Source organism: Antennarius striatus, chromosome 12 (genome assembly GCF_040054535.1).
Source record: "Antennarius striatus isolate MH-2024 chromosome 12, ASM4005453v1, whole genome shotgun sequence".
NCBI lineage: Eukaryota > Metazoa > Chordata > Actinopteri > Lophiiformes > Antennariidae > Antennarius > Antennarius striatus.
In genome coordinates this window covers 10,369,234-10,390,551 of record NC_090787.1, presented here as the reverse complement: position 1 = coordinate 10,390,551, position 21,318 = coordinate 10,369,234, and the positions used below count along the sequence as shown (strand labels likewise).

General features: G+C 42.4%; 2 protein-coding genes across 4 annotated transcripts in view; both read right to left on the bottom strand.

The window, feature by feature from the left end:
- Positions 1-2,155: 2,155 nt before the first annotated feature.
- trpm2 (transient receptor potential cation channel, subfamily M, member 2) lies at positions 2,156-14,371 on the bottom strand. Its single transcript, XM_068329172.1, is given in 33 exon segments — positions 2,156-2,621; positions 2,721-2,837; positions 3,642-3,743; positions 3,854-3,932; positions 4,028-4,114; positions 4,197-4,226; positions 4,332-4,396; positions 4,495-4,643; positions 4,733-4,823; positions 4,997-5,084; positions 5,205-5,337; positions 5,528-5,709; positions 5,791-5,971; positions 6,072-6,243; positions 6,464-6,596; positions 6,698-6,816; positions 7,395-7,617; positions 7,751-7,852; positions 8,394-8,506; positions 8,640-8,785; positions 8,935-9,064; positions 9,279-9,388; positions 9,549-9,921; positions 10,025-10,137; positions 10,438-10,549; positions 11,687-11,887; positions 12,158-12,219; positions 12,315-12,495; positions 12,598-12,761; positions 13,135-13,315; positions 13,413-13,581; positions 13,720-13,799; positions 14,270-14,371. Coding segments are annotated over 33 exon segments (4,407 nt in total). The 3' UTR covers positions 2,156-2,504.
- Positions 14,372-16,603: 2,232 nt separating this feature from the next.
- LOC137604875 (hyccin 2-like) overlaps positions 16,604-21,318 on the bottom strand; it is a 31,275-nt gene continuing 26,560 nt past the window's right edge. For all 3 annotated transcript variants that reach the window (XM_068329074.1, XM_068329075.1, XM_068329076.1), the window contains one exon: positions 16,604-20,607. In XM_068329074.1, coding sequence (XP_068185175.1) covers positions 19,979-20,607 — 629 coding nt within the window. In that variant the 3' untranslated portion in view covers positions 16,604-19,978. The remainder of the gene's footprint in view (positions 20,608-21,318) is intronic.

Genomic DNA, 21,318 nt, shown 5'->3' with positions numbered 1-21,318 from the left:
TGGATGGATGGAGAACTGCTATTTTAGACACTAAAAGGTTGTTTCCATGAATGCAGCAATGACAGGATTGTAAAAATACATGTAATACTGAGTGTAATTAGTAACTGTTAGTTGGAGAAGGTTTAAAAAGCATGTCTTTCACTTGGCCTCTTTATAAGATGCCAAAACGATTTTCATTCATCCATTCATCTTCTAACCCGCTTAATCCGCTAATGCAGGTCGCGGGGTAGCCAGTGCCTATCCTGGCAGTCTCAGGGCGTGAGGCGGGGGACACTCCGGGCACGACGCCAGTGTACCGCGCAAAACGATTTTTACTTCAATAAATTATAGCAATATTTTCTTTGTGGACCGCATCAGATGGGTGTATTTCCTAGTAAAATTGTAGTTTTGCATCATTTGTAAGGGGGCTAAAATGACTTCTGGTGCATCTGATTAAGCCTTGGAGGTGCACAAAGGGCTACACCTCTCACCGCACATTGAACAGTCTCATCACACCATATCGTATCAGAATTAACCTCAAGATGTTCAAGACAATTCCAACAAATCAGCAACGCCTGTCTCCTCTATGAATGTTTTGTTCTCAGCTGAAAACTGGCAAGTTTCCCAATTCCTTCAAACGTCAACAAGCCGGACTGAAACTGATGATCAGTATCGTTTCCTGGAGCTTCAGCACAGCACAAACAGACCTTACACACAACAAACCATCATTGATTCACATCCAGGAACAATTTAAGACAAAAACTGAATAAGGGATTATTTACAAATACTGTATCTATAAACTGAATTTAGCTCAGAGTGGGAGCTCCTGTTTTGAAGCTCTTTGGCCTCATGGTTAAAAATAGCTCGTCGGTCTTTTCAATGGCGCTGATCTGCGGGGGATTTACAGCAGGAACAATAACAATAAAGTAATCGATCTCAGAGCCGATCAAAGCCTTCAAGGGTCAAACTTCACAATGATCAGAATAAAACGACCGGAAATCATTCGTTAGGCCTCATGTGGAAATCACCGCTGTGAGTTTTGCTTTTGGTGAAGCATTATTGGCTTTTGTGAATGAGGAAAAGGGATTGAACCGATACTGTGCTGTCTGGCCACCTCCTCAGGAGCCAATGAGCGTCTCCAGAGGCGGCTCCGAAACTAATGAGAGGCTTCAGGCTTGGCAGGTGGACAAAAACACGGAGGAGAGTGAAAGCAGGATGAACCCAGTGTACTGAGATTAACTCAAAATCAGGCTTCAGCACAGGCTTTCCTAACAAGTACTAAAAGCAGCCAATAAAACAATAAAAGGTAGCTTCTAACAATAATCATAAAGGCCAAGACTTTTTTTATTATATAAAATCTGGTGAAATAAACTGCAACATATACAGCGACAAACAAATCAGACCAATCATTTCAGCAGCATTCAAAACAATTTTTTGTTCTCATTAAAGTTTTCAGGATTATTTTAGATAAATAAATAGACATAAAACAGTACCAGAAACACAAGTGCTGTATTATTAGTTTGTCACACAACAGGGGTGAGGTCAGTAACAAGTGTGTCCATGATCCACCTTGTTTTCTCTCCCCCCAAACAAACCCACAGGTTTCAGTGGCGTTAATCATCATCACTGGTCATTCCAAAACACCAGAAATCTTCCTCCATTATAGTTTAACTAAGTCATTAAGGATTAGATGAAAAAATAAAGGATATTTCTCTAAAAAACATATGTTCAGACTCAAGACTACTACAAAAATCATGATTACCACAAACTCTGTCCTCAAGATCACAACATATTTTAAAATAGAGAATCCAATTTGTTAAATTGCATAAAAAGAATAAGAGATCCTGCAAAAAGAAAAAAAAATCCCTTGAATGCAATTTGAAAAGCCTTTACTAAAATAATGCTGCCACAAAATAAAATATTCCAGTACAAATGAAAATCCCCACTTTCACAATCTTACTCAAGAGAACATATAGAAACAGTAACTGAAATATCAAAATAAAAGTCATCATAATGCAGGATGGCCCATACTGTAAGATGTTAGTCATGCTGTTGTATTGTTATTATTATTATTATTAGTGTTTAATACAGATTATTAACTCTAAATCCAGTTGAGCTGGACTTATTTTTAAAAATACTTAGCATTTTCTTATTATTTTATGAACAGTGAGGAGAGGATTTGCATTTGAAAATGCAAATGTTAGTACTGACAATACTGTCAGTTAATTTAGGCGTAGTGATCAGTCACTCTGAGGTCCATAAAGTAGAAATACTTGTATGAACTACTACAAAACTTGACCATCTAGCGTAAGTATGCCTAAGGATTAATTCACGGTAAACATAAACCAATGCTAACACATGGCATAGCATAGACATATGTCCAGATGGCTGAAAAATAATCAGCATAATAATATGGCTTGTTGGCGTCTTCATAAGTGCTTTCAGTGCAACAGAATGAATCTGCATCAGCTATACGTCAGAAAACCTTTGGGTCGAGTTTGGTTTCAGCTAAAGTAGAGTGAGCTTCAGAACTTCCTGTTGTGCAGCTCAGCGACCAGCTGCAGGAAGTCTCTTTGGTTTGAGTCAAGTCTGGTTCTGCCGCTCACCTCCTGCCACTGGAGAGAACCGTGGCTGCGCTCCACCTGACAGGGAGAACATCAGCAAGAAATACATGTCACAGATATCCATCGGTCCATCAGTCAGGTTCTTTATATAAAAGAGTAAAACCTCATTGTTCTCACCGTGTTGTTGGTATCTATGGTCACCTGACTGGTTCGGTCCAGGTGGATGTTTAAGACGGTGGTTTCCACCCAGGCGTTATCGGTGTTCCTACAGTCGTCCACATAACCCTCAAAGACCTGAAGCACAGGAACAGACTGAGTCAAAACCAACAAATTCTACCAAGTCAGAATAAAGAAACGTAGCTGTTATGCATGACCTCTGCTGATTCATCAGTACCTTGTGTTGCTTCTCTATTTGCAGGTCAACTCACAGAATTATAACCTGACGCTGATTCTTTCTTTTTTTTTTAGTTTTGGAGGTAAGATACAGACCAAATTATATATAGTATAACAAATTTTGATGGTGATCAGTGTCTGGATGCAGACGGTGTATAAAGGATTCTTTACCATGTTTAACAGATAACAATCATACGGACCTGAGGTCCGATCACACTGGAGCTGAAACTGTGTTGAGTCAGTTTGGTGTCAAATATGATGCAAGAAATTAGAGAGTTAGATCCTGAAGAATTAATTTCATTACTAAAATATGTTAAGTATCTAACTATTATTTTTAGGTGCAATAACATGCGCCTAAAAATAATAGTTGATGAGGGTCAAACCTTATGGAGCAACTGAAAGCAGAAGGTTCAGAAGATGAAGACTATAAACTGATCCTGAGCTGAATGCTCCAGCAGGATTCCATTTAGCTAAACGTATGGAAAACAATTAAATACAGTGTAGGTTCTATTTACGATTTCCAGTCCTTCACAAGAGACCTCTCAGATCGCAAAATCCCAAAAAACATTTTGCTAAAAATATTCGCTTGCATTTAATCAAATAAACCGGCAATTATCCTTTCATCACATTACTTCCTGGTATTTCCAACAGAATGGTAACTTTTCTTATTTGTCTGACTTTATGATTTAAATTTCTTCGACTTACCTTTATTCCCTCTGGAACCTTTTCACTTATTTTTTCATACAGTTTTTTTCCCATCGTCCTCATAAGTGTCTCTGGTAAGCAGTTGGCAGATTGGACAGGTCCCTGATGGTTTCAAAAACAGAAGTAGCAGAAGTGTAAATGTTTGTGAACAGAACACACACAACCAGACACACACACATACACACACCCTGATATAAATGAACTGAACTCACCCCAGGTAAAGACAAGATTCCTTGGCGCTCATCCCAAACCGCTAGGTACTCCAACATGGACCGTTCGCTGTCTCTCCAGCTGTAAACCCATTTTTAAAAAAATAATTAGATCCCACCACCCAGTCTAGCGGTGAAACAATGCTTTTTTAAAGAAGGCATTGTAAGGCGCCCCACCGTGTGAGAACAACGTCTGTGGTCAGATTGGGGCCGAGGCGACTGAGAGCACCCCGTCCCCTGACGCCCGTCCTCCCTCCTGGGTTTCTGATAATGATAACAGAGAAACTTCAGTATATCAGGACGTGTTTTTAATGCTACTGAAAGTGCTGTTTGGTGTTTATTATACCTGTAAGTGTCTACAGCTTCTGACTCTGATCTGCAAAAACAAATAATGAATTAAATGCAGCAGCTCTAAGGAGGCCACAGGTATTTATTCATTCAGTTAAAAGATGTGAAGCTATGTATTTTAGTGAGAGAATACCCATCCACGTGTTCCCCAGCATCCTCAGAGGTGTAGTAATTTGGTATGTATGAGCTGAAGCTGACCTGAAAAGAAGGACATGAAAACCACATGGATCCAGTGAATTCTCCCATCTCTTTTCATGCAGTGATGTTCTGACTTCCTGTGTGTCTGTTTGAACTACCTCCCAGGGAACTTTCTCCTCCGGCACGGGGAAGCGTGTGATTTTACTGCCCGGGTAGTGAAACTGACGGGCGTTCACGTGGAAACCCTCCTCCTTCTCCAATGAACTGACGTACGTGTTCGCAGACTCGTCCGGTGCAGCCGAGGCTGTAAGGAAGGAGACAGGTTAGTTGTGTGATATCTATGCATGATTGTGAAAAAATGTGAATGAACTTTCATGATAGATGAAGAAATTAGCTGCTGACGCAGTGATTGTGCTTCTTTGACTGCGAAACCCCGAGAATTCAGACTGTCTATAATCAACTGCAGGGCTCTGGCCGACTGGGCGACCTGAGGAGAAAAATAAATGATTATTCACTATTGAAGGGTTTGTTGGGCATTAAAGTCAGTGTGTGTTTTTGGTGTGTGTGACATTTTGTCTCTGCCTTCTGAATAACCCCTGCCGCATTTTTGGAAATGTAAAACAGTGCAACATTTAAGAGAAACAAAACTGAGGTGACCACCTGCTCCTCCAGCCGAGCCATCTGCTTCATCACGGCACCAGAGGTGACGTCTTCTTCCCTCTCCAGCCGCTCCATTATGGTGTTAACCCTCAGGAAACAATATAAGAACACTGTGGGTTCTTTTCATAATAGACAGGTGCATCAAAAGGGGCTCAAAAATTGTTTAAAAAAGAGCAAAGCTGCAGGTATTTAAACAGAAGCAACTTACTTCTGGCTCGTGTCCAGGATGCGGCGCTCCACACTCTGGCTCTGCTCCTGCCGTGCGGATAGCAGGTATCTGTCCTTCATCAAGGCCTCCCAGGACAACATCTCCTCTTCCTCAGTCTCGAGAAGCTCGTTCCCTGAAACATGGTGTCACATAGATGGTTTTGCTGCTACATAAGCGTGACTGTTCATACATGTGATATCAGGTGGTTGTTTAAGCAAAGGAAGAGCAGAGCCCAAATGTGCAAAATATCATTTTAAAGTTCTTAAAAGATGCATAGAAGAATCAAATCTACTTGCAGCAATGACAGAATAAGTAACACTCACTAAACTCTTTGCATACAACGGGGGGCCTGCAGAGAACCACGCTCCTGATGAAGAGGTAAAGGTGGCTGAAGAGGATGAAGGGCGGAGGGGCAGCAGGGCGGCTGTGGTACTCCTTAATCAACTCGTATCTTTGAAACTTCCATATTCTATCCGTGTTTTCCTGAACCTCCTCGAATGTGAAGCTACGCAGGAAGAGAGAGAGACGGAGGTCGGCCGACTGGAGTTGAGACCGATGGGAGACGCATGACACGGGGAGAACTCACTTGAAGATGGCTATGAGCAGATTGAGCAGCAGTATGTTGGCAAACAGCAGGTAAACACACAGCATGATGATGGTGAGCCACTCAGGGAAGGCTGGTCTTTGGTTTTCATTTAACACAGGACACTTGGGCTTCAGCGGGTCGGTTCCATTCATGGTGCAGGAATCCATGTCAAACGCTGCATCTGTTCAGTGCAAACCGGTTGTTTTTTTTCCCACCATTAATTCATTTTCAGTGCATTTCAACTACAGTTCAAATCAGGAGATCTTCCATCCCCCACTCACAATCAATGTTTGTGGAAAACTCCCCAAATATGATGAGGTACGGCTCGTAAACCGCCCCACGGAGGATCCAGTCCAGTCGACTGTCGTTGTGGATGAGGATGCCTTGCTTGGCGACGCCGTACGCCACCACCCAGATACTTAGCAGGAACATGAAGAAGAACATGTCCATCATCTGGAGGACAGAAATGTACGTATGACACCGTATTAGCAGGTTGGTGACTTTTGTTAGGCTATATTTTATGTTTGATCCCTCAAAAAGTAAGAATTTCTAAATTTGTAACTCCCACATCCAATAACCGTCCAATCCATCTGACGGGTTTTGTATCTGGAAGCAATTAAGAAGTGTTTTGAGGAGCTGCGTTTCATATTCTACTGTTTGCCATCGTTCTCACCATCCTCCTGACGATGATGATTTTGGGTCCCAGGGTTCTGCTTATGGTGAAAATAGCCATCAGGCGGAGGCAGAAGACCACAAAGTCAATGCAGAGGATGATTTTACCCGCATAGAAGAGCACAGCAGTCAGCCTGAGATAGAAAATACAAAAACAGGTGATACGTAGTTAACCCCGTGTTAAATGGAACACAGTAATCATCTACAGCGATTTTCTGGGAAGAGAGAAACTTACCTAAATGCAAGACCAATAATAAACAGGATGATAGAAAGAACATCTAAAATATTCCACATGTCTTGGATGTACATCCTGGCTTTTTTATGAAACCCAAAGCCGTCTGGATCGTGAAACAGCTGAGGAAAAGGAGAGAAATTCAAATATTAGAATAAATAATGGCAAAACATTCAAGGCTATTTCAACTACAATGACCACTCTCACCACCAGGGGGCACCATAGGCTCTTTTTTTTTTCTTTTACAAAAAAAATCTAGTCCACTCAGCAGACATGGGGTGTATTATCAAATTATATGATGCTAACACATTAATAATACAGTGCAGATAACTACTGATTTTGCGTTTATTTCACTCTTGATGAACATGTGACTGCGGCGTTGTGCTTATAACATATTTTTACAAATGGTTCTGGGAAGAAAAAGTTGAAAATCTTACTGGGCATTTGCTTAAATGGCTTCAAACACCTGAATATGAATGAATAATGAGGGCAGCAGCTGCAAAACCAACCTCTGTTTGTGAGGATGTGTTTTATTTATTTTTGCACAAACAGGATATCATTTCATTCTAATGACCTGAGCTGCTTTATTCATTACATCAACAGAAGCATTCAGTCCTGAGTCAGCAGTAATGCAGCAGCTTTAGCCATCATTTCTTTTCTACACTTGTATAATGTGTGTGTTCCAGGGGTGTCCTCTCACCTGCCTGACCTCCTCACACACCAGCGAGATGAGCCAGACGTACAGCAGCACCTCCAAAGGGGACGGCATCACCTGGAAGTCAACCATCAGGACCACGGCAAACAGGAGGAGGAAGGCGAAATAAGACACGATGCTCCAGTAGAACTTGACCTGCGGGGAGCCGTACAGGCAAACCAGTCTGGACCAGCTGCCCAGAGGCCTCAGACGCTTCGCCCAGCCGGTGGGGTCACTATGGGCAGAAAAATAATGTTTTCACATTTCAATATTTCAAACTGTTTCCTGCAAGTTGCCTCCAACTTAAAGGAAATACAAACAACTTGAAATACTATGAGTCTGTGAAGGTGATGCTGTCGACTTACAAACTTTTATACTTTGTTCGAAGTGTACTTCCTGTCACTTTCTCCACCGTTTTGAGCTCCTCGTTCTTCTCAGTTTCTCTCTGGATGACTTCATCACGTCTACAAGTCATGAACCCCAGATGTGAAAAAGACATAAACCCAAAACTGCTGTTAAAACATAACAAAGGATATGAATCGGATGCAGCAAAAGAAAAAAGGAAGTTTTGCTGCACCAGGTGTGGATTTCTACACCAGATGTTTAAATCTATAACTTTAATGTCTTATGGGGAAGGAACACACATTTTATGAAGCTGAGGTAACAGCTTCCAGTTTGTCCAAATATCAGACAATCACTTTGAGACTTTTTTGTGTGTGTGGCAGCAGTGAGTGACGTGATGAGTCATCATCATGAGTCATCATCATGAGTCATGGTTGCTGCTTAGTCCGGCTCCCAGGAGAAAGCTGAAAGATTCACACATCTGAGTGTTTCAAAGCATTCAGGACATGTTTAGTTCCTGGAACAGAATCAGTGTGGTCACACTGAAGAGACGGATTAACCTCTCCCTGTCAGTGAGGATCGGTTATGTTATGAGAGATACCTAAACATATTGATATCTTGTGCAAGGCCCAGGAGTTCCTGAATTAAGCTGATAAAACTTGCCTGAAAACTAAAAAGCCAGTGTAGATCAGAGGGAAGAAGACCATGCAGATCAGCACCCTCCACACGGGGTTGTCCACCGAGAGCTCCCCACACCAGATCTGAGTCAGCAGAGCCTACCAGACAGACGTGTTACCACACATCAGTCTGATTCAAGTTCTCAATCAATGCAGCTGATGTTTTATATTACAGTCTGAAAAAACAATGTTAATCCATAGGTTCCAGGATAGCTCTGAACTCTTTCTCTACCTGAACTCCTGACTGAGCGACGAAGCTTTTATCGTCTGCCTCCAGCGCCAGCCGTAAGCACGTTGTCCTCCCCCACAACGGAGACGCACGGACCAACAGCTTCTGGGCCCGCTCTCCATCGCTGTTGTGGCATTCACTGAAAACACCTGGGAAACACACACACACACACACACACACACACACACACACACACACACACACACACACACACACACACACACACACACACACACACACACACACATAGGTTTCATCACATGTATGGTATTCATTCATTGTATCTATAGTCTTGTACCAATGGCGTGTTTCTCATAGTGTTTGGCCAGGTCTTTCATCTCCTCTCCCTCGTCTGCATCGCTCCCCTCCTCTGCCATTTTCTTCAGGATCTTGCTGGCAGCCAAAGCAGCAGACATGCAGTCTCTGCACTGTGCAAATGGAAAATAAAAGGATGCAAGATGAAACACACACACACACACACACACACACACACACACACACACACACACACACACACACACACACACACACACACACACACACACACACACACACACACAAACACACATTATGTATCTTCATTCATTTTCTGATCCACCTCCTGGACAAGGAATCTTCACCAATTCACTCCGTGTTGATCACCTGTTCCCAGGCGATCTCAGCCACTTCCTTGTTGTTCTGGACGACCGCCCAGAGGAAGAGGTCTCTGCCCACGTCCCTAGGTGCTTCCGGTTTTTCCTCTCTGAGAGCATCTTGGGAACCCACCTGACTTTTGGAGAGCTGGAGAGAAAGCAAGTGATGACAGGGACTCCTATCAAAACGTGACCAATCTCACCCATATCACTCATTCAGCCACAGCGTGCCTCTCTGTACGGATTCCATTCATTTTGAGTAGCTGGCAGACAAACAGACTCACTGACATTGATGAATCCTCTATGGACATGCTGTAGTGGTTAGCTGGGGTGGATCTGGGGTAGATGGGCTGGGTGAAACTGCCCAGCAGGTGGCGCACCTCATCGGACACGTGCGTCATACCGATCATTTCACCGGAAAGGGCTTGAGCCCGGACGCCGATGGCTGGTCTTCTGCTGCGGCATGAACTGTGAACCCGCTTGGCCAGCTTACGTAGGAAGAAGCCACCGGGCAGCTTCCTGTAGAGCTCACACAGAGTTTCCTCCTCCTGTAGGAAATCTCTTAGATTCACGCCGTTCTCCAACAGCAGACTCACAAACTCGGGCTTGTTGCCGACCAGGGATGAGAACATGGCCCAGTGGAGGTCGTTGGACTGGATGGGAACAAGTGGGACCAGACATCACCATCACCAGTTCATTTTTTGTAGGATTGCAGTGAAGAACATCATTCCAGTGTTTTATATCATGAGAACCCACCTTCCATTGGCTCTCCTCGGTGAAGATCTCCGTCTCAGCTATGTCCACACGGTTCCAGGCTATAGCCAGTTCCAGCTGCCTCTTCCAGCAATCAATTCCCAATGACCTTGAAGCTTAGGAAATTTGAATTAACTAAATTCATGTTACATGACTTCTGTCTACATTGAGTCAGAAGGCTGAGCGACTGCTACAGAGATTAATTACTGTATTTAAGTATCTTAAGTTTAAAATAACCTGGCCTCAGGGGATGTTATTTTTTTTAAACAATACATCTAAATAACCATCATTGACAGAATAATAGAAGACATTTTTGGTTGGAGTGAACAATAATCATGTTAAATCTGTAGGTGAAGTATATCTGAAGTGTCTTGTTCACCTGTTCTAAGTCCAGTCCGATGTATTAAAAATACAACAATCCCTACCTTTGAGAAGTGCGTGAAGAATAGCCACGTCCACGTCTCCGTGATGATCTTCACTCACTCTCAGGACTGTCAGCAGGTGAGACATCCTGATTATGTCCTGAATCTGGGGCAGAAAGGAGTGATTCAAGTTTAAATTATGAATGAGATGTGAGCGAGGCACAAATACGATGACACTTTATGGATTCAGTGGGTTAATACAACTTTCTGTTGTGATCAAGCTCAACAATTTAAAGGATCCACCAGTTTATTATGAGACTAACTGATAAGTTTAAAAAATAATAAATACAATTTATTTATTTATTTTATGATTTCAACCTGCAGTGAAGCTAAGATGGGTGGAGTTTCATTAGTAAGGATAGATTTTCTATCCATATAGTCTTAATTTTTTGACATGTGCAGGTAATAAAAAAGATGAACTTTAGCATACATTTCAAATACTGAGATGTTTCTGGACTTAAGAAAGAATTAAGAATTAAGAAAAAAGTGTTCAACAGCAACAGAGATATTTAGCTTTCTGTTTGCAAAATTAAAAATGGACTAATCAATTTCAGCTTTGCTTATTTCTTATCAGTATTAATACCATAGTAATGACCAAAATATATTGTGTTAATATTGTAGAACGCATGTGTCAAACTCAAGGCCCGGGGGCCAAAAGTGGCCCACCATATCATTTTATGTGGCTCGCAAGAGCATAAAAGGTCAGAGTGGAAAAATAAATTGGTCAAAAGCGTGCTTTGAGGAAAAATACATTTCCCACAATGCAGTAATTAACAAAAAAAATACTGCATCGACAGAAACTTTTCGAGCAAAGTTAATGTCCTAACTTGTGTTTGATGTTATCTGTCTTTATTCATTTGGATAGTTTGATCCCTGATTAATGGTGCTATGTAGGTTTCATAACCTGACAAATTAAAAGGATTCATGTTATAACAGAGCAACAAGCAAACATAGTTTTTTCTGTGCAACAATCATGTTTGTAACTTGACTAAGTAATAAATTCAGTTATTTAACATAAAGGAAAAGTTAAATTTATTTTATATTGCATTTAGTTACATTTATGTTACATATATTAGTTACATCTGGCCCTTTGAGGACAGCCATTATGCTGATGTGGCCCTCGGTGACAATGAGTTTGACACCCCAGTTGTAGATGGTAAACATCAGCATGTTGGAATCATCATTTAAATTAATGCTGATCGATTAGTGTGTGTGCGGTTATATCACCGGTCGGCACACACACCTTCTTGGTCCATTCTATGATGCTACGGTCGGGGAATCGTTCGTACTCTTGACCAAAGAACTTTTTCATCAGCTGGTGGATGAGGGCGATAGTAACCCGTCTCACTGGGAGCCCCGCCACCTGGGCGATCACATCCGCTATCCTCCCAGAACTCTCCAGGATCACACACGGGGTACCGTTCAACATGGCGTTATATATAGTCTGAAAGAGAGACAGAGGGACTAAACTATTACATCATGTCATGTAGGGATCCCCAACAAAATTAAATGAGGTGCTGATAGGAGTTGTACCCTCACAGCCTCTCCTGGATCTGTTGTGAGAGTTGGCAGCAGAAATGAAAGACAAGATTTTGTAGGAATGCAAACCACGTCAGACGTCGACTTTGGATAATGGCGATCGATATAGAATATGGGAGGAGAAGCAAGGCGAGGCATCGGAACTAATCAGACAGATAGATAAAGGATGACTCACATTTAGAGTGCCTGGTCCTCCATCTAAAACCACACACACCACAGGGATGTTCACGTCACTCTCTGAGGGATAGACGATACAACAAATCAATCTCAGAAGCAGGTTAGACAAACAGAATGTTACTGATAAATCTGATCCTGTCTCTGCTCTTTTTAACCTCTGTTTCCAAGACGCTTTCCAGAGATATATTTCTCCAAACGGCTACGCAGTTCAATCTCCACGCCGTACTGTCCCTGGGTTCCATCATCCACCAGGAGAAAGTGAGTGTGGTTGTTATCCAGGCAGGAGAGTCGACCCTGACCCTTCTCGTCCATCCAATAATGGGCTGGAAAACAACCCTAAAGAGGCAAGAGGAGAGAAAGGAGGGCAGGAGGAGACAGTTTGCAAAGTAGATGATTTATTTTAGATGTGAACCATGTGTTAAAACAAGTGGCTCTAACCTCTGGGTTCACCAGATCCTCCCTGTTGTGAATGATTCCCCACGTTGCTACTCCTACCGCCACGATTTGTCCCTGCATGGAGCTGCTCAGAGCGTAGTCCCTCACAGCCTGGCCCACGTGCTTCATCACACCAGTGTGTGTTCCACCCGTGATGATCCATGCACCTGTGGACAACTCAGCACACACTCCAATTCAATACTCAAAATGCACTGATTAAAAATAAATTATACAACCAATCAGATCTTCTTAGATCCGATGCCTCTTCTCCAAATGCTAGACATTCATCTTTGCACTGTCATAATTTTGCAGATGTTATCTGCCACTTCAGCTAAGAAGTGGTGATGAGTCCAAAGATTTAAAGTTATTCTCTGCTAAAATGGGTGCTTTTCTAGCTGATATTCTTGCAGCATAAATGAAGAAACGCTGTATTTTACCACAGAAGGAGCAGAGGGCGACATAAAATCACCAGCAGTCATAAAGCAGATGCTTTCATGGAGTCTGGCTAATCGTTGGAAACCCTTGACTTCTTTGGCTGACCTGTCGTCTGGGCCACTTTAATAAGGCCTCTGCGGAACGTGTTCTTCAGACCGGCCTTCAGATAAAAATTCTTGGCTCCTCCCGTCACAGAGATCAGCAGATTTGGTGGGGAAAGATTCCACTGATCGGTTAATAACCGGTACAGAATCTCAGGGCTGGTGTCTGCGGACACTCGTGCATACTGAGAGAGGACACACACACACACACACAACACAAAATGAGTCCGAATAGGCAAACACAGGAAATGACGTAACAGTAGATCTGAGAGTTGGTGTCACCTTCCTCGTCTTTTGTCCCAAACAACCGAAGCTGATGTCTCCAAAGGCGTCGGTGGGCACCTCCCGCATATGTCTGTGTCTGTCCCAGGCCTCACCCGTGAAGTCATCTGGCTTGATGGCATCGCCCACATGATCCGTCTTGGAGTAGCCACACTTGCACACATCCGTTCTGATGGGCAGACGAAGCAAAAAACGCTGACATCAGAGTCAGGTGGTGCACTGAGGATGGATGCAACAGCATCTCTGTGGATCTCAGCATTCCGGTCACACTTTCATCACTAAAGCAGCACCAAACGGAGAGATCAACCCCTACCTTATGTCTTTTTCATAGAAACAACATTCCTTCTTGTGGATATTCTCCCTGATCCAGGTGGAATAGGCACAGCGCTGGAAAGAAGGGGAGAAAGAAAGGTTCTCAGGTCTGGATGTGCTTCTCTCCAGCCATGACTCCACCTCAGCTTCCTCCATCTCCCAGCCAACACCGGGGCCTACAGGGTGAATCAGAGCTGGCAGCCTGACCGGACAGCGAAGCCTCTGCAGTCTGTGTTGTGGGTGCTGGCTGGCGATGAGCAATGCATCAGTGATGTCAGAGCTGACCTACAGATGAGGACGCAGCTGAAACCTTCCACTTACAATGGAGGGAGGGAGGGAGGGACCAGATCTGGATCAATGGAAGACTGCATTACAGTGGCTGGATTACTTTTAATATGTTGGATTCATAACACAGGACAAACCCTGTGAAGCATGTGTGTACAGTTAATCACATATAAAAAGTCAACTCCTGTCTCTCCTCCCTTCATTAACTCGAGTGATAATAATGAAATGACTGCACCACAAGAAAAAAAACAAAGACTCACCCTTTTAAATCTAGAAACTGCCCGACTGAGCTGAAGTCTCTTCTGCTGCAGCGGATCCATCGTTTGTTGTGGATTAATCTTATTCTCAGATTTAGGCAGCATTTCTGAGGAAGAGAGGAAAAAAAGATGAAATTAAGAGGCGAAGATGTAAACCGAGCTTCCTGTGGAGGGAGTCAGGAACACCTACAGACCCTCAGATGTCAGCCTTCACATCCCTTTATCTTGCTGTGACACGTGAGCTGCTGTACATTATCTCTAATTCCCGTATCGAGCAGGAAGAAACTTTTAACTCCAACAAATCAGTGACGTGTGGTCAGGTGAGGCACGGCCTCACCTGCCATAATGAGAGAAAGAAAAAGAAAAATGGAAGAAATAAATTGAATGGTGATATTTATCCAATGATGACTATTACAACGTTTAGGTAACAACATAACGTATTTTAATCAAATGTGCTTATTTGTGTGTTACAGTTTGTACGTGTAAATAATTCTAATAATTCTGCTCTCAGACTTTAAAAATAACCCACTCACTGTTGATAATTAAATGGTGAATAAGCTACGCTGTAGTGCGCTCACTGTGCTGAGCAGAGGAGGGAGGGGCAGTTCTTATAGTTTAGTTTTAGTTTATTTATTGTTGCTATGAAGAGTAAATATTTTAATTAATATTATGTTGTGTTGCGTGTTTTTAAGGGATTCCTTGACTTTAACTATGTCTGTTTGTAAATCTAATTATGATGAGATCAGTGCCTCACCAGCCATGAACCTCACCGCACGTCACTGCAATAAATAGATTATTAATGAAGGAACCTGTAACCATAGAGCATACTTAATGTCAAAACTGACCTGTTGAATGTGTCACGGTCATAAATGTTTCACGTTCTCCACTGCATGTAGTAAACACCCCCCTGTGTTGAACTGTTCAGATCCTCCCCCTTTAAAACATACTTGTAAACTTCTAAATAAAAGTTAATCTGCTCTCCTCACATCATTGCAGATTTGCCAAAGTGACATGGATTTTAAAATGTGGGCTAAGAGAGTTGACTTGTCTATTTATTCACTGGTCTCAGAGGATTTTATACAAATATACAGTATATTTCAGGAACATTAATAGAAAAATTAATCTCACTGGTGATTTCATCCGGTTCATGTTACCTGTCTTGCGTCTTCCAGCTCCTCTTTTCAGTTTGATAAAAAGCAGGATAAACATGAAGTTGTTTCAGGAGTCTCCATTAAAAAACACACTTTGTGGTGTGTGTGAACACCGTATCCTTCTCCAAGTGTTGAACTGCTTGTTGCCAGGTGATACTTTCAGTACTCGACTGGGGATCTTGTTACCAGCTGGAGCTTTGGTTGTCTCTCAGCAGCTACAACACACTAGTATGAAGAGACAATGAACAGTATGATGGTGACTGCAGTGTGTGAACTAGTTTGAAGTAGTGAGAGTCAAAGTCATGAGCTGCAGTCAAATTAGTTCATGTCTGAAACCGACATTTAATTTTTATCGTGGATAAAATGATAAATCACTTTAGAAAATTGGAATATGTTGTCAGGAGGCCTTGTGATGTGTTCAGGTTGATTTATGAGTTCATACCTGAACATCTCCAGTGGTTCTACAAAACCAGCACTAGATGTCAGCACATCAACCAGGACTACAATTTGGAGACTAGATTTAGGGATATAGCTGAAATTCAGAATGTTAGTTTGCTTTAACTATACTGTGATTTAGATTTGGACTGTGATGAACAGTAACAACAGTTTACCTGGTCTCCTGAAGCAACAGGCTTTAAACATTAAATTCCGATTGGAGTAAGCAGCTCTGTTCACTGAGATGAGACACTGTTGTGAATTTAAATTGTTGCTCTTTGTGCTTTTGCTTCTAATTGCTGATATTTGGAAATATTCATATAAATACACATTTAATTTTAATTGTTTAAATGTGTTGCGGCAGCTCAGCCTACAAACGCTTTTGTTTCTATGTTCAACTCCTTCTATAAAATTGTAGTTTTTAAATCAGGTTACAGATTTTCACTACAAATCTGTCTCTCACCTGAAATAATTTGGTTTATTGAATACCAAGCAAAATACAAAACAAATGTTTTCTGGAGTCAAATATCTGAACATGTTCAGTACTGATCTTAAATTGGAACCAGACTAATTTTACTTGAAAAATCTTGTGAGATTAATTCAGACTAAATCAAAAATGAAATTAGAATTATAAGACATTACACTGTTCTGGCCAATTCTTACCTTTACTACTTTCATTTCGTTCAGTAAATGTTTAACCTCAAGTCAGACTTCACAGAAACAATAAAGACAACACAGGCAATCATTTCCCTTACGGCACAATATTTATTCAACAATATACAGATTAATTTCTCTCTGCGTCTTAGAATGAGCCTCAGTTTTTTATTATCCATCTTGCTCTCATTTTGTACATATATTTACAAGATTTAAAATATGTCTTTCCATCTATACAACATCAATAGTACAGTGTTAACACATGGTCCAGCAGCTTCCCTTGAAGCGTCTAGGTGAGATTCATCATTTAGAATTTATTTTTCTCTCATAAACCAGCTGATGTTTCTGAGCCACAGAGCAGCAAAACTTACAGAAAGGCTCAAACATGCACCAAAAAAGTCCAGGTGTAGCATTCTTTCAAGTTTGACTTGCACCCCCACTGGAGAGGCCCTTCATTCTGCAGCACCTCAACAGGGTGTAGAAATAGAATCACTGGATGGGGACAGAGTCGAGGACCTGCACCTTAAAAAAAAAACTAAATCAGTCTAAATGCATCAGCCCCATCCCACCTAACCGGGGAAAATGTTGCATAGAATCAATTCTGACTTCAAAAACAGAAATTTTGGTGCTGCCAGTTTTAAAATGTAGCTTCTTTGATAAACTCCTGAGACCTTTGAGACGCCTTTAACTTTTATTTGGTTTTGAAAAGAAAATATAATAGTTGTACCCTTAGACTTTAACAAAAATAGCATTGTGTTGGATGTGACATCACAAAGAAGTACTACTTTGAAGAGACTAAAACCCTGCATTGAGTGTACACACATTTGCACATCTACTGTATATATATATCATTTTGATAACTATCTTGAGGAGTGAGGTGGATGGAATAAAGTGCATTATACTGTATGAAAACAAAGCCCACAGATATCACATGCAAGACTGGAAATGAACTTTTGTCCACCAGCAAAAGCAAAAAACCCCCAAAAAAACCCAAGTACAAATTTATCCAGACATTTTTTAAACCACTTAGAAATTAGATTTTGAGAAGTGGACCACAATCACTGGTGTGTTCAATTCCAGTCCTGAGCACATGCAGATAACATCAGGTATTGAGGGATATTTGTCTACTGGTTACTCAAAGTCAACATACAGCACCAACATGGCTGCTGGTGGCCAGGGCCGGCCATCCATGACATGAACACATCACCAGTTTTTAAAACAGCCACTCAACTCACAGCAAAAATACAGCAAATGGGAAGAAGGCTCTTTGAGCCACACAGCACAGGGAATGACAGCAGACGGACCAGGTGAGTGTGAACTCCAGCTGCACCCTCCTCTTCTTCCACACTCCAGTCCAGCAGATGAAGGCCAAAGAACCCACAACTTTTTGCCTGAACTTGTTAAGGCTAAAGCGCAAACAGGACTCACTCAGCAGCAGCAGCCGTGGAGGATTCTGGGACAGTGACAGCAGGAGTGTGTGTGGGGTATTTTACTGCAGAAGGAACTGACTTTTATATACATTTATCCTTCATTCACAGTTCAAAACAAGCACTTGAGCAAGACGTGAAAAATGCAATACAACAGCTGACATCTAAAGTACACTGACGCATAATACACTGCTTGTACAAGTGAACAGCGAAGCTTAGCAATGATCGTGGAAGTACAGCAGGTTGCACGCAACTGTGATGAGTGGAAAGGAGAAGTCTGGCAGAAATAAAGAAGCGACATCTAAGGGCACACTGAGACGTATGTCCAATCCTCCCATTTTGTCCCCTGACTTTAAACGATGATCAGTAAACAGAAAAAGTAGGCATTTTAACTTAAGACACCCATGTAATAAAAGAAAAATCCTTTAGGAGAGGATGTGTATTGGCACATCTGGCAAAGACAAAGACAAAATTTGGGTTTGGCTCACTGTCGACGTCACACTCCTGACCAGCAGTGCTTTTCTGGGGCACTAAACATGCAGACAATCTTTCCATGTTTAATTCACTCAGCCTGGGTATGGAGCTCTACAGAAGGCAAATGCAGGCATTTTACAGCAGATCCAAGTCCATGCATGAGAATCATTAAAAAAAAAATTGCACTTCAAAAATCATTACATGAAACAAGGTAAGCAGGGCGTTTCAGGCGAATTAAAAAAAAAAAATCAGGGTAACCCCTGATATTGATTGACAAAAACATGAAAACCTGAAGACTGTCATGTTCTTGTTTTGCAGCCGTGAATAGTGTGATTGCACTGAAATACGAGGCCGAGATTTTCAGTCAGAACTCCTCACATGAACACAGATTTAACTGTCGCTGCACCGGTTTACAAGTGCTCCAGTTTCAAACTTAATGGCATCTTCGAATCCTGCGTCTGACTGGGAGACAGGTGTCTGAGTGGCAGGTGATCACACAATGAGGTAGAACAAAATGTTTCATGAGCATCCAATCCCAACACAAACCACCAGACAGTGATACCTCAAGTGCAGTGACAGATTCTGGCCTCCAGGAGGCAGTAACTCACCAGCTCACAGCATGCAAACCAAATACAAGTGCTTTCAGGTGGAAAGACCCATTAACTAGTTTGAACCACAACAATAATCCACTATCAAGTGATTGCTTTTTAGCTTCAGGCTAAAACCTACATTTTATGCCATGTTTTAATAGCTTCCATTTTATACATCAAGTCGTGAGATGAACAAACTCTTCTGGTATCTGCAGCTGAATGATTTCCTCAGATTTGTCCAAATAAAATCTTGAGGCAAGACATATCCCTCAACCACATTCCAGTTTGGTTACACAATAATCCTAAAAGTCTTATTTAACGAAGCGAACGTCACGACAAGAGAATCACTTGGGTCCGACTAATTTCGAGCCAAAGCATCATCACACTAACAAATGCTACTTTCTTTGGACTGTGAGTTTAAAAAATGAAAAAAAAAGAGATTTTATTCATAAAATCATTTATGCTCAATTTAAAAACAGCAATTACTAAGGAAGATAATCAGCAAGACAATTGCACGTGTGCCCGGGAATGAAAGGGAAGGAATGAGGACACCCCACTCTTCTCCTCATTGGAGACGGTGTTATTGCTGATTGTTTTGTTTGACCAAAAAAAAAAAAAAAAGACGGAAAACAAGTCATCCATCTGCCTACAGTGAAACTGGTTTCTCTCAATCTTCCTCATTTTCTGTGTGGAACACTCGGCTAAGATGCAGAGACATGCTGGAATATTTTACAATAAACCGTCAGAAACGACTGCAGCTCACCGCTGTTTGACTGAACATTTACCGATGTTAAAAAGTTGACACAAATCAGAACGTGTTCCTACACACACACACACACACACACACACACAGATAGGTAGACAAAAGTTGTCTTAGTAGGGCTCTCAAGGGTTGCAAAAAGACTGCAAGAGGAAGTAAGTTATGAATAGGTAGTATGTGTGTGATCGTGTGTGTGTGTCTACAATGCCCTGCACTGCCCATTAAACCTGTGATATGATCTGCATGTTGAAGCTGGGTGAGCGAGACTGCTTGGAGAGAGGCGTGCCGGGGGAGAGGATGTCCTGGCCTTCTTCTGGCCGGACCAGGTGCTCCTCCTTCAGGCTGATGGTAGAGTGGCGGTGGGGGCCTCCCGCCGGAAGCCCTCCCTCTCTGTCGGAGCCCCCCGCGGCCTCCTCTCTTTCTTCATCGCCTCCGTTCAGGTTGAAATTCATGCAGTCAAAGGACTTGCTGGAGGAGGTGCTGCCAGTCCGCACCAGCGTGGGCCCTGCCGGGAAGCTCAGGTGCTTCTTTATGGGGCTCAGCTGGATGGCGTCCAGGTTGATGCTGGCTGGAGGCGACTGCTGCCTCTGGTGATGTCTTCTCGCCTCGGCCTGTTGAATCGCCAATGCCTCCGACTCCCTCTCCCGCTCTTTCTCCTTCTCCCGAGACAGTCTGGCAGTGATGGCTTTCTTGATGTTGCTGCTGTTCAGGCTGCCCCCCCTCGGCCCCACGCCGCCGCCGCTCGCCTTGGTTCCGCTGGGCTGGCTGCTGTTCGACGCCCCGGAGGAAAAACCCTCGTCAGGGTCGTTCAGATTGAAGGAGTCCTCTCCGCCGCTCATACCGTCAGCCTCTGAGTACCAACATGCACAAATACAGAGAAAGAAAACATGGTAGACAGACAGAAGAGTGAGATGACAGCTGAGGTGTACCAAAGGAAACTTGCAACTTTAATGCTTTTAGTCCAGCGGAGAGTTTTTAATCATGCTAACACCAAAATAACATCAAAATAATCAGCCTATTTCCACTCTAATGTAGCGACAACATTAAGAATGTAGACAACGCTTCAGCATAATCCAGAGAAAACATGTCTTGTTGCCGGTGATGTGCAGAGGGCTGTAACACACATGGATTTAGGAGAAATCCTTGGCGGCCTTCTGACATACAGCAGCAACAGGAGCTACTTTATCAGTGTTTCTTTGTGCACCAGTCAGAGTTAAAATTCAATACGGTATGATTCAGAAAGACTGACATCTGACAAGTTTTATGTGAGAAGTGTATAGCTTGATTAGCACAATATGACACACTGAAAATATAAACTAAAAGTTAGAATTAACAAGTAAAAAACGTAAACAGTTCTTAATCCATTGACCTCATCATTCGAGAGCTGAAAGGGGAAAAAAAACAACATACGAAGTTAGAAAGGATGCATGTTATCAACACAGTTTGCAGGACGGAGCCTGTCCAGAGGACACAGAGGATCAGCTGTCTTCATGCATCAGAGACGTGCAATACTGGGTGAAACCAAAGGCAGCGCCAAAGAAGAAATGGAAGAACTGAGGTC